Source organism: Orcinus orca, chromosome 10 (genome assembly GCF_937001465.1).
Source record: "Orcinus orca chromosome 10, mOrcOrc1.1, whole genome shotgun sequence".
NCBI lineage: Eukaryota > Metazoa > Chordata > Mammalia > Artiodactyla > Delphinidae > Orcinus > Orcinus orca.
The window spans coordinates 81,238,117-81,250,512 of record NC_064568.1 but is presented as its reverse complement, the minus strand read 5'-3'; the positions used below and the strand labels follow the sequence as shown (position 1 = coordinate 81,250,512).

Sequence of the window (12,396 nt, the reverse complement as noted above, 5' to 3'; positions counted from 1 at the left end):
CTCTCCTTTCCCAGGTCTCTGGGACTCTGCTTTGACCCACCTCTTCTACCTCTTCTTGCCTTTCACCAGTGGTTCTATGATTTCACCCTTTACGTATGGATAATTCCTCACATTCTCTTCTCAGCAATTTTCTCCTTTGCTCTGGCTTCTCCTCCTGGGTGATTTTATTCATTTCCCCTTGCTTCAGCAGCCCCATCACATCTTTTATCTTTCTTATGCATTTAGACCAGGGGTCAGTAAATAGCCCACTGCCTGTTTTTGTAAAAAAAAAAAAAAAAAAATGTTGGAACGCAGCCATGTCCATTTGTTTATATATTATCTGTGGCTGATTTCACACTACACTGACAAAGCTAAGGAGTTACAGCAGGGACCATATGACCTAGAAAGCCCAAAATATTTACTCTCTGTCCCTTGACAGAAAAGTTTGCTGACCCCTGCTTCAGTCCCATATATCCAACTGCTTAGTGGACACCAGCGTCTGAATTTTCTAGAATGTCTGCCTCCCTCAGTGCTTATATTTTCTCCCTCTTGTGTTAATGATCATCTACCCCTGCACTCAGAAACCATAGCTCATTGCAGTGGCCTGTGCTCCCCACTCTCCACACCTCTCATCTCCCTAGCACTCAGCTGTTCACTCACACACCATCTACCATTTACTGAGCAGCTGTTATGGGCCAGGCAGCACCTTATGTGCTCTGTCTTATTTCATCCCCACAACCACCTGATGAGGAAAGTCTTAGTATCTTGAATTTCCCGATGGGCACAGCTGAGGCCCAGAGATTCCGTAATTTGCTGGAGGGAAACACAGCTCTAGGCAGCGAAGCTTGGTCTCAAGCTCAGGGTCTGTCAGAAGACTTCAGTGGGCGTCCACCTGGCATCCGGGCAGTTCTCATCCCTCCGACACTGGGTGGCCACTTGCTCCCACACCCAATCTCTGAGGGGCTCCCTCCTGACGTGCCCTTGCCCTCCCACCGAGTTTGTCCAAGCCTGATTCTTCCTTCAAGTCTCGTGTATGGGACGCTCACCGACCACTCAGAGCTTGCAGATTACTCCTCCTTGAAGCATCGCCCTGATGTGCTCCCTCTCTGCCTGATATGACTGTCCTGCCTCTACATCTTTTTGGAAGCCTTTCCCAAGCCAACCCAAGATGCCTTCTTTCTGGAAATATACCTCTTGAAAATGAATCACGTGAAGTCCTCCACAAAATTAATTCATGTTTTAAATTAATTCTTTTTCTATTAAACTGATATAGACTTTAACTTGCCCCTGAGCCTCACTGAGAAACGAGAGCTGGAGCCACTTAGACCTGGGCCGGTAATTCTTGCTCAAAACACACTTGCGGCAGACGGTATCCTCCTCCTTGCCTAGAATTCTCTTCTTGCAAAGCTTTGAAAACGACTTCATTTTCCTCTGAATGAATCTGTCCTGTTCATTCTGCTGCTCATCCACTGGACACCTCAGCCATTGCTGCTGGTGCATTTTAAGCAAACAAGCAGGAAAGACGCCTGCAGTCCATGAGAGTCTGGTGAATGCTTACAAGTTAGGCAATGCTTGCTACTCATGGAGAACCAGAAATCCAACCCAGCTAGAAAAAGTAATCAGCCTGTTGGGTCATTCTGGAAGGATTTGGCCATTTGGCCAAAACAGCTACTTATTTCCTGCCAGAGAGGCGCTTGGCAAAAGCTTGTCTTTCAGGGAAGAGGTTCCAGAAGAGTCTTATTTTGTTCTCATTCACTGGCCATATTTCCTCTCTCTTCCCAGCTGCTTGAAGCAACTCGGTCATATTGCACATTCCCCAGCTCTGATCCCTTGGGTGTGTCGTTACTGAGTGTCCTTCCAGATTTGGACACTCATGTTAACACTTTCATCTTCAGACATTCTGTTTGTTTTATAGAAGGAATGTTCCTTTGAAGGAAATTCAAAGATAAAGAGCACTTTACAATTTATTATTATCGGACTCACGTCTCTATGAGGAAGAGGCTTTTTGAATGAAAGGGCTCAACCCCCTGCCACGGTGACCCCTTGAGGCATTCTTGAAGGAGACGGTCTATCAAATTCTGATCACCTGGTGAGCAAACCCACAGTTGGGTGTCCGGCTGTCACACATGAACTGGATTACTGCTCACCAACATGAAAGTGTATTTGTTCACCGTGGACAGAGCTAGTGATGCAAACAGAAAATAGCTTGCGCATGGCTGCACTCACGTGTATGTTCCAGGAGGAGGAAAACCGTACATGCGCATGGGGAATAATCAGAGGGTCACTTACCATTTTCTGAGCCACCCTCTGTTCCTCATGCCCCGCTTGACTTTTTTACCTTTGCTGTTCTTGGAAGCAGAGGTGTCTCTCCCATCTCACCTCAGGATCTTTCCCATGAGATTTCTCCTCCTTCTCCCCTCCTTCTTCTCCTCCTTTAACACTCACCTTGTAAGGAGCACTATGCGTCCCATGGACACACACGTGTCAGAAGAAAGTTGGGAGAATCAGGCTGCCAGCCTCTGTCTGAGCAATTTCCTGTTCAGAGTGTCTGCAGACTGCTGCCTGGTGATCTCAGCTCCCAGCGGCTGCCTCTTCAGTATCAGATCAATCAAAGCCTCAATGGATTCCCCTCTGGCCACTTTCATGGCGTGAATTCCATCACCTGGAGGGAGTGCACCTAAAATAGCCCTGGCCCACTGCCTGGTCCTGGGGACAGCCAGGAGTTCCAGTTATGGTCAAGTTCTTACCTCCTCGTCAGTTAATTGAAATAGTTTTTCTACATAAAGTTAATACCAACTTCAGAGAAATACCATTTATTAACACGTTGTCAATAACAAATGAATTGTGGCACTCTGTGGTTCTGGAATTAGGTGTTTCTCCCTAAGTATATGTGGAATTACTTTTTTCAACAACAGACTTGCTCTAATTTTTTGTTTTTCTTCTTCGCCTTTCAGTCTTTAAAGAAGCTCAACCATGCCAATGTAGTAAAATTAAAAGAAGTTATCAGGGAAAATGATCATCTTTATTTTATCTTTGAGTACATGAAGGAAAATCTTTACCAACTCATTAAAGAAAGGTACAGTGTGGTCATCATGATCTTAGAAATAAATGTTGCAACGTGGATGTGTTTTCTTTCTGCTTTTGTTTATTGTGGTCACGCTGCTTGGCCTTGGCTGTTTAAAGCTGCCCATGAGATGAGGGGCCCCATCTGCATTCCTGCTTTGGAGGCCCTGTGATAACGGCAGAGAAGCTGCTTTCAGTGCAGCCGTCTTGAATGTCTTAATGGGTTATTCACCCTAACAGGCTCAGAGATTTAACAGATACTCTGCAGCTCTCCTTCCCAACAGGACTGTATGGGCAGAGTGACCACAAGTGAGGGGTGTAGCAGCTTCATTCATTCTGAGCCATCCATCGGAACTTCCAGGTTCCTTTCAGTGCCTTTCTCACTACAGTGCACAGGGCTCGCATGCTGGGAAGACAAAGAAACTAATTAAAAAAACTTACCTCTGATGGTCATTTTGGACTTGACAAGTAAACCATGTGGAACCTCTTGGGCACATTTTCCTGGTGGCAGTTGAATGCCATTCTGAGCATCCTTCTGAGTGATTTCAGTGAACAAATATCGTTTCCGTTGTCAATAACAGCAGAGAAGCTGTGTGGTTTGCGCAACCAGGGAAAATGTCACTATCCACTGCATCTCATAAGCCCTTCATCTGAAAGACCTCAGATTTTCCCCATCAAAAATTTTTAAGCTTTAATTATATTATGGAGAGAGGAGACTTTTATATGATACCTTGGAGGGAATTTTTTTGTTTGTTATTAAATGTTTGATCGTTGCTTTTTTGTAACATAACTGATTTGGTGCTTATAAGGTAGGCTCTCTTACATGGATAAGCAGTTGTTTTTCTTTGATCTTTATTATCAGAGGATCTAGTCAAATTAGCATGTCAGCAAGTGTTTTCTTAAATTCTTACTGTATAACCAAAAGAACATGAAAACAGGGGCTTTGTTTTCATTAACAAATTTCATAAATCTAGACTTATAACTTTTTTTCCTCTGCCCTATACAGAAATAAGTTGTTTCCTGAATCTGCAATAAGAAATATCATGTATCAGATATTGCAAGGACTTGCATTTATTCACAAACACGGTAGGTGATTTGGAGTTTTGTGCTTTGGAATAGCAGTGAAATGCTGTCATCAGGTAGAAGATGTAGGAAGCATCAGTGTCTTTTGTAATCGACTCTCAGAAAAAATTGAAGAGTTGAGAGGCTGCCAATGGATTTTGGAATATGTTATCTTCTGTAGCTTGATTTCTGAATTTCCCTCATTATTTATCATGTCTGTGTGTTCTTATTCATTAGGCTTTAACATGAAGCTTGTTAGTTACAGATCTAAGAGTTATTCCTGACCATTAACTGGTGTATTAATCAGGAACCTACGATTAGAATTCATAGAAGCTTCACATATGATGTTTAACCTACTAACTAACACTGCTTTGCTGTGGCTTTTCATTTTTTTAATGTATTTCAATTTCAGCTTGTTCAGAAGGGTACAAAGTGGTCTAACAAGATCTATGCAATCCAGGAAAATAAAATACACTTAAAATAAGCAAAGAAAAAGGCAAAACAAGGCACGGACATAGCCGGGGTGAGGTCAATCGACAAAATACATGTCAGCAAGTTTTACTTAAGTAGAAGAAGCAGGCTACAGATGTGAGCCTGAGTTTGCTGTCAGACAATGCAGAACGTGAAACACGACCAATTACAACCTACATGGTCCCTCCAAGGTAAAAACAGTTCAGTTGCCCAAGAGAAGCAGAACTTTTCTTGGTACTGATACCAGAGAGGTTTCTGTCATGGATCCTTATGTAACATGACTTTATGGTAAACACAGTGACAAGTTACATGGGACAGTTTCAGGTCATCTTCCTCAATATAGGCCAATTACATCACCTGATCAGAGAAAATGGTCCTACTGGGGCCCAGTATGATCCACTCTGGGGATGGTCTGGTGAGTCCAGGGAGAGATTTAAGGCATCCAGAGGTATGGATGGTCACATACCCTTCAGGAAATCCTCCATCACTATTGTTCTTAGCTGAACTTTTGAACAGTATTGAGTAGCAATGCATTTGAGGTTATATTTCCAGCAGTCCTGAGGCATTACTAGTTTGGGTTACTAACTGGCCACAGACCCAACTTGGGTTGGGTCGATATGTTCTCATGAACGCAGAGCCTCGGGATGGACGTGTCCACCAGGGGAGCCAGGAGTCCCTCAGAAGGCCATTTGAGGTTGCTTTGACATACAGACAGATGGCAAGCTGATCTTGCACAGACAGAAATCTGTTCCCTCCCAGTCTAAGGGTATCATTGCCATTGCAAATATTGCACCAACAAATGAGTTTCATTACCCAATAAGGAAACTGGGCGGAAGCCCTTTGATGATACAGTCAGTTCAGATTTGACGCAAATTGGCAGTGAGGGGAAAAGACACTGTGCTGCATGGTACGTCTGGGACCCTTCCCAGCCTGCTCTGTGACCCCTAAGCAACCATCACATGTAGAGGCCAAACAGAGGCTGTCTGTACAAGTTCTTGGAAGCTGCGGGCATGTGCTGAATAATTCGAGAGTGATATGCAAGCCCGTGAACCAATTCTAGTAAAAAGTTTTCAGTAAAAGGTATCTCTGATTCCACTGACACGGGTAGAAGGAGCACTTTTGCCACAAGAATTTCCCAAGGGATGGTATGAGTCTGCAAAATGCTGAAAACTTCTGGTATGGTGTCATTAGGGACAAGTAGGAGGAGAAGAGGCACTTACTAGATTTGAGAGCCCAGGAAAAAGAAATAGTGAGAAATCAAAGGGATTCTCCAAAGAGAAAGGCCAACCAGAAGTTTTCACATAGGGACCCGTCATAGTGTCTCAGTTACTGGGGCTCTTTGCTCAGTACTGGGAACGGCATGGTGGATCTATAAGAAAGTTGATACGTGTTGGCTTTCTCTTCCTTTCCTTTTTGTTGCTTTTTGTGAGACTCAGATAGTTGTTGCCAGAAAGAACTTGTATCCTTTTATCCAGGTCTCTACCAAATCCCATCAAATCAACGCAGACGCGCACGCACACACACGCACCCATACTTGGGCATACACACGCACACATCTGCGTGTACACATGCACATGTGCACCTACACATACACTCTCCCCCCAATACCCACAAATGCACATGTATGCACACACACACAGAGTACATATTCGTATCCAGTAATTTAGCATCCCTAAATTATTGTGTCAAAACACCTCTTTGAAACTCTGCACTGTCAGTCTTCCTTGCACACCTTACATACTCCGATTGTGTTCAGAAATGGTGGAAGGGAAAGCTCAGTTTAGGACGGTCAGACCTCCTTCGCTTTTCTAACCCCAGCACCATGCTTCTCCCTAAGATTCTTGTGGACACTCTCCCCCAGCTAAGTGCCAGTCCCAGTCTGAGCTTAATATTATTTCATCCGTTACCTTATTTGTTTCCTTGCCAGTTTCTCAGGTAGAGAGGACAGATGGTATCTATTCCTTTCAAAGAAGAGGAAACTGAGGTTCAGGGAGGTTTAAAGACCTGCCAAAGACCCCACTGCATTAAAGCGGTAGAGCGGAGATTAGCTCCCGTATCTGTGCCCGTTTGCTACACTTCTCTAGAAAAACCTGTCTCTTCTCACAGAGAACAGAGAACAAGAAGTGAAGAAAGTGGTGATAGTAGTTGGAGGTGGGATGGATATTCATTTTGCAGGTTCTATCTCATTTTCATTGATAAATGATTTTTGAAAGCTTTGAATGGTTTTCATACGGTGTTGACTTAACTTTGGAGCTTAATGTTGTTCTTTTCCTCCAGTCACGGAAGAGAAATAATCAAAAGCACTTTGCAGATTTGTCTTGTGAGTGTCAGGCTCTTCCCTGTTGTCTGGTTCTCACTGTGAGAAGGTGCATTCTGTCCCTGGGAGTGGACTCCTTTGGGAGCAGAGAACAGAGCTGCAGGTGGTTGCCATGGCCATGGTTCATGTCAGTGACTACTTCCCCCCCACAGGGAATGAAAACTCAGCTCCACTTGGTGCTGATCGAGCAATGCCAAAGCAGATATACTTTGCAGGAATTAAATAATTAATGCAAACCGTGTTTCATCCTTGCCCTGCCCTTACAAATATCCATGCAGGAAATCCAGAATGCCTTAGGTGGCTTAAAGGACAATGTTTGGCCCCAAGAGGTGGTTCTCTGCTACCACGTTTCACCACTGTCTTGCTGTGCGTGACCTTGAGTCAGCCCTTGGCCTTTCTATGTGTTGCTGTCCTCCTGGCCTTATTGATAAAAGCACTGTAGGTTTAAATTCAGTAATACCTGTGAAATTACAACTTCCCTAGCAGGAAGTTGTGCTACAGAAATTCATAATGTTTAAGTATTCTCTGGTTATTTCCATATATTCCTATCAGATTCCTCATGAACAGAATGTGGAGGGGAGAAAGCCTTCTTTGTGGCTTGATGTTTTTCTTGCCCAAGGGTTGTTAATAAAAAAACGAAGCACAACGCATTTTCTGCCAGGATGGAAGAGAAAATCCCTCTGTTATTCGACTGGCATGGGGTACCCTGAAATTAAATTGGAGGTCTGTTCCTGTGTTCTGAAAGCCAAACAGTTTCGAACAGGAAGATTCTGTGTTAACAGCACTTTGCTGTTGCCTGATCTCTGAATAACCCAGCAATAAGGGTTTCCACTGTGAATCAGAAGCTCAGAGGGTGACGTGGGCTCATTGTTACAAGCCTGAGTGCACACATCAGCAGAACACGTGCCCAGCCAGGAGTCAGATCAGAACTTAGTGCCACCTCCTCACAGGCGGGGGGGCCCCGGGGGGGGTGAGGGGGGGTGGGCAGTCACCGGCCTCGCGAGCCTTAATTCTTATCTGCAACAAATGGAGCCGTGTCTGCCTGTCCCCCTTGCCAGGTTGTGGGGAAGATAAAATGAGAGGATTCGTACTACTAACAGTGACAAGCTCTTGCAAGGTGCAGATGTGCCAAGCGCTGCACTGAAAGCTCTACAAATATTAACACGCTGAATCCTGCAAAACAAACCCATGAGGTAGATGCTGTTATTTCACCATTTTACAGAGGAGGAAAGTGAAGCACAGAGAGGTTAAGTGATTTTCCAGCCAGATTTGAAATCAGGCAACCCGATCGGTCTACACACTTAACCACTGTGCAGCGTTTCCTCTCATAGTGATAAAATCGTGATGCTTTGTTAAAATAGAGATGAAAAGTAAAGGTACATGACAAGAGGGTCTTATACCTTAAATTACCAAGGAATAGAACCCATGGGTATAAGGCTGATAATAATTATTGCTATTATTCAGTAATGAAAAGAACAGAGGGCCAGATATTCTACAGACATATTCACAAATGCTTCCTAGTTATAAAGGCTTATCCTCGAATACAGTATAACAGGTGACATATGTCAACTGACAAATACAGTTTTCATCTGTCACTTTTAAAGAGTCTGTTTGCAGTTCAACTTTTTTTCCTAGCCATTTTCCCTCTGATAGTTTATATTGGGCCTGAAGTATGAGCCATAGAAAGGAAAGCTGCTTAGAGGGATAAATGGGGAACCAGAAGCTTCTCTCTCCTCATTTCATTAGTGCCCATGTTCTCTGTGGAAGTAGGATTAAAGATGAGTTAGCAGGGAAAGGATAAAGCTTGACCGATGGGAGGAGGTGGTCAGTGTGTACTGGAGCGTGACCTGGGTGGAAGCAAGGTCCGAGGTCTGGAGTCCAAGAATGATGCTTGTATCTGAGTATAGTTGATGTGATAGGATGAACTGAACAGGAAGAAGATGCAGGTTTGTTGAGTGGGTGTTATATAGATGGTGGCAGGGGGAGTTGCAGTGGGGCCTGGGGGTGGAGGACATTTCATTATCAGAGAAATGCCACTTACGTTTGGAAACAACAGTGTAGCCCAACTAGAGGAGAAAAAGGGAGTCTAAGAGGAGAGACAGGGTGAATGTGGACTTGAGAGGCCCAGCACCACAAATCAAGATTTGGCTGTCTGGATCGACAGGGACAGAACAGAGCCGGATAGGGCGAGAGCTCTGACACACTTCTTGGTAGGATTGTGACTAATTCATCCCCCGCTACCCCCACGACTCACTTTTCCCATCTGTTCGGTAAGAAAATGATGTCTGCCATCTCTCTTTTTCATGCTTTTGATGCTCTGAGTGTTTAGGAAGAGAGACCATCGGTCTCGCAGGTCATATGTTTTAGGGGCCATGGGAGCCTTGCTGGATGCACTGGCAAAAGATCCCATTCTCATAACTGCTGGGCAGAAAGGACAGATAGGAGGTATTTTGATGGAAAATGTGACACAGCTCCACTACTGTCTGGGGACAGATGGATCCAGCATAACTACAAGCTACCTGGATGTCATATCAAACGTTCAAGAAGGAGAGAGAATTTGGGAGAGGAGAAGAGTGGTTTGGGACAGGTCAGTGCAAGGGTGACAGTGACATCAGCTGCTGTCCCATCAGAGACACAGGTCTGGAGAGGATTGAGCAGGCACGTTAGAGATGCAGCCTTGAGCACATCGGCACAGAGGTGGGTGAGGAATAGCCGGCGTCTTCAGTGAGAGCTCTTCCTTCCTCCCGTAAATGCGCTCGTAGAATCCAGCTTCACAACATTGGTGATGGTGGCAGGTAACCAGTAACCCCATCAGCAGCGCTGGCACAGTTGTAGTTCCGGTTTTGATGACCCATTGAGACTTAGACTCAGGTAGAATGATGTCTGTCAGTGGTACTCTCTGCAAGAGGAAGGTTTGGGGTCTTCAGAGGCATGTGATACTGATCAGTGGGTGTTTGAGTCTCTCCTACATGTACCCCCAAAGCCCTGCGGTAGCTGAGACAGGCTTCCCATCCCGTGAGTTAGCTCTGCCTTTCACAATGCGAATTACAGATGCACCCCTGCGCTTCTTTACTGGGCAAAGTCATCAGTATTTGACATTTAAACATTTGTTGCAACACACACCAGAATCTCATATACGAGTAGGTCCTATTCATAAATCCCTTGTTTCTTAAACCAAAAATGTGATTGTGTTTTTGCTGTGCTGTAAACTCTCAGTAGCCATAAGACTTGTCTTTTGAAATGGTTTTAATCTCAAATTCTTTCTGGCTGACTGGGGCAAGGTAGGCATGATATTTTTTTCTTTGAGTGACAATTTCTTTTTGCCAAGTTATCTCAGCCCATAATGGAGTTTTGATATTTTAAAAGAAGTTTGCTCTCTTGGAAAAAAATTATGAAGATCAACTTTTGAATGATTCGACATTTTTATATTTGTCAAGGGGAGATGAATGGTCCAAAGGGCTCTGCATTACCATTGGGATGAATGTACAGAGCCTTCAGTGTCATACCAGACTATCACTGTCATGAAAAGAGCAATACAGCTGCAAAGAGTAATGCAGGCACGATCTTGCCTCTGAATTCCTTCTCCACCACCTCCGCAGGCTTCTTCCATCGGGACTTAAAGCCGGAGAACCTCCTCTGTATGGGACCCGAACTCGTGAAAATTGCAGACTTTGGATTGGCCCGAGAAATCCGATCAAGACCTCCATACACAGACTATGTATCTACCAGATGGTGAGTACCATCTTCCTCAAAGGATTTAATTGCACTTCTTTAAAAATATACCATTATACTGAGGATAATATTAATGTTTGCATTTCTTATTTTTTTTTGCGGTACGCGGGCCTCTCACTGCTGTGGCCTCTCCCGTTGCGGAGCACAGGCTCCGTCCGCGCAGGCTCGGTGGCCATGGCTCACGGGCCCAGCCGCTCCGCGGCATGTGAGATCTTCCCGGACCGGGGCACGAACCCGCGTCCCCTGAATCGGCAGGCGGACTCTCAACCACTGCGCCACCAAGGACGCCCTGCATTTCTTATTTTTAAAGACCATTTAAAGACCATGTGATTATACTGAGGATAATATTATTGTCACAAATACTAATTTTCCACTAAGAACACCATTTGAAACACATATGTGTAGGAATGTTGGCATTGTACAAGCCTAAAAGCTGCTATTACAGGGGCTTCCCTGGTGGCACAGTGGTTAAAAATCTGCCTGCCAGTGCAGGGGACACGGGTTTGAGCCCTGACCCGGGAAGATCCCACATGCTGTGGAGCAACTAAGCCCGTGCGCCACAACTACTGAGCCTGTGCTCTAGAGCCCTGAGCCACAACTACTGAAGCCCGCACGCCTAGAGCCCGTGCTCCGCAACAAGAGAAGCCACCGCAGTGAGACGCCCACACACCACAACAAAGAGTAGCCCCTGCTCACCGCAACTAGAGAAAACCCATGCGTGGTAACAAAGACCCAACGCAACCAAAAATAAATAAAATAAAAATAAATAAATTTATTTTTTTTTAAAAAAGCTTGTGTTGTAAACAATTTTAGAAGGAAGTCCAACAGGGAACTATATTCAATATCTTGTAATAAACTATAATGGAAAAGAATCTGAAAAAGAATATATGTATCTGAATCACTTTGTTGTACAACAGACACTAACACACACTGTAAATCGAATATACTTCAATAAAAAACTTTTTTAAAAAGGAAGTCCCTTGTGCTTTTCCATAATCTAAATAATATTCTGTATATAGAGCTTCCAGAAGACCTTTTCCTAAAAGAGTTGTGTGAAAGATTCTCCAAAGACCTGTCTGAAAATCAGCCAGTTGGTGTTATTAAAACTTTCAGGCCCTAAGAATTTGATTTAAGCAGTTGGCCATGACCAAGAAGAGCCTACAGACGACTAGTTCTATATTCTCTCTCGCTCCTTTTCCCTCCTCTCTCACTCGCTCTTTTCCTCTTCTCTCTTACTGTCTGTATTTCTCGAAAATGCTATAGAGCAGAGGCCTGTCAAGAAATGCTCCATAGAAAACGCTGTGAAGCAGAGGAGTCCAGCTTTACGCTGCAGCTACAGCTGTTGCTTGATGAGTCCGTGCACCGCCCTGAACTAGACAGAAAACAGAAATACAGAAACGCTCTGAGGAGCTGAGTGTGTGTTTAGTTTGCTTCTGACCGGCAGGTGTGGAACTAGCTTCTCCTTGGTCTTGCAGGTACCGGGCCCCGGAGGTGCTCCTGCGGTCCACAAACTATAGCTCCCCCATCGACATCTGGGCCGTGGGCTGCATCATGGCAGAGGTGTACACCCTCCGGCCACTCTTCCCCGGGGCCAGTGAGATCGACACAATCTTCAAAATCTGCCAAGTGCTGGGGACACCCAAAAAGGTAATGAGGTGGGACAAAGGCCTGTGGGACAAAGCTGCAGCTTCCTGTGTTCCCTGCCCCCCGCCCTGGGCAGCACCGGCTCGTTCTGGATCTTCCTCGCCCTGGGTAGTCCTCCACGCCCTTCT

At 44.9% G+C, this 12,396-nt stretch overlaps 1 protein-coding gene across 2 annotated transcripts in view; it reads left to right on the top strand.

Annotated features, from left to right (window-relative positions):
• Nucleotides 1-12,396, top strand: part of CILK1 (ciliogenesis associated kinase 1) — a 52,942-nt gene that overhangs the window by 23,523 nt on the left and 17,023 nt on the right. For both annotated transcript variants that reach the window (XM_004285613.4, XM_033416289.2), the window contains exons 4-7: nt 2,934-3,055; nt 4,049-4,128; nt 10,492-10,624; nt 12,100-12,271. In XM_004285613.4, coding sequence (XP_004285661.1) covers nt 2,934-3,055; nt 4,049-4,128; nt 10,492-10,624; nt 12,100-12,271 — 507 coding nt within the window. The remainder of the gene's footprint in view (nt 1-2,933; nt 3,056-4,048; nt 4,129-10,491; nt 10,625-12,099; nt 12,272-12,396) is intronic.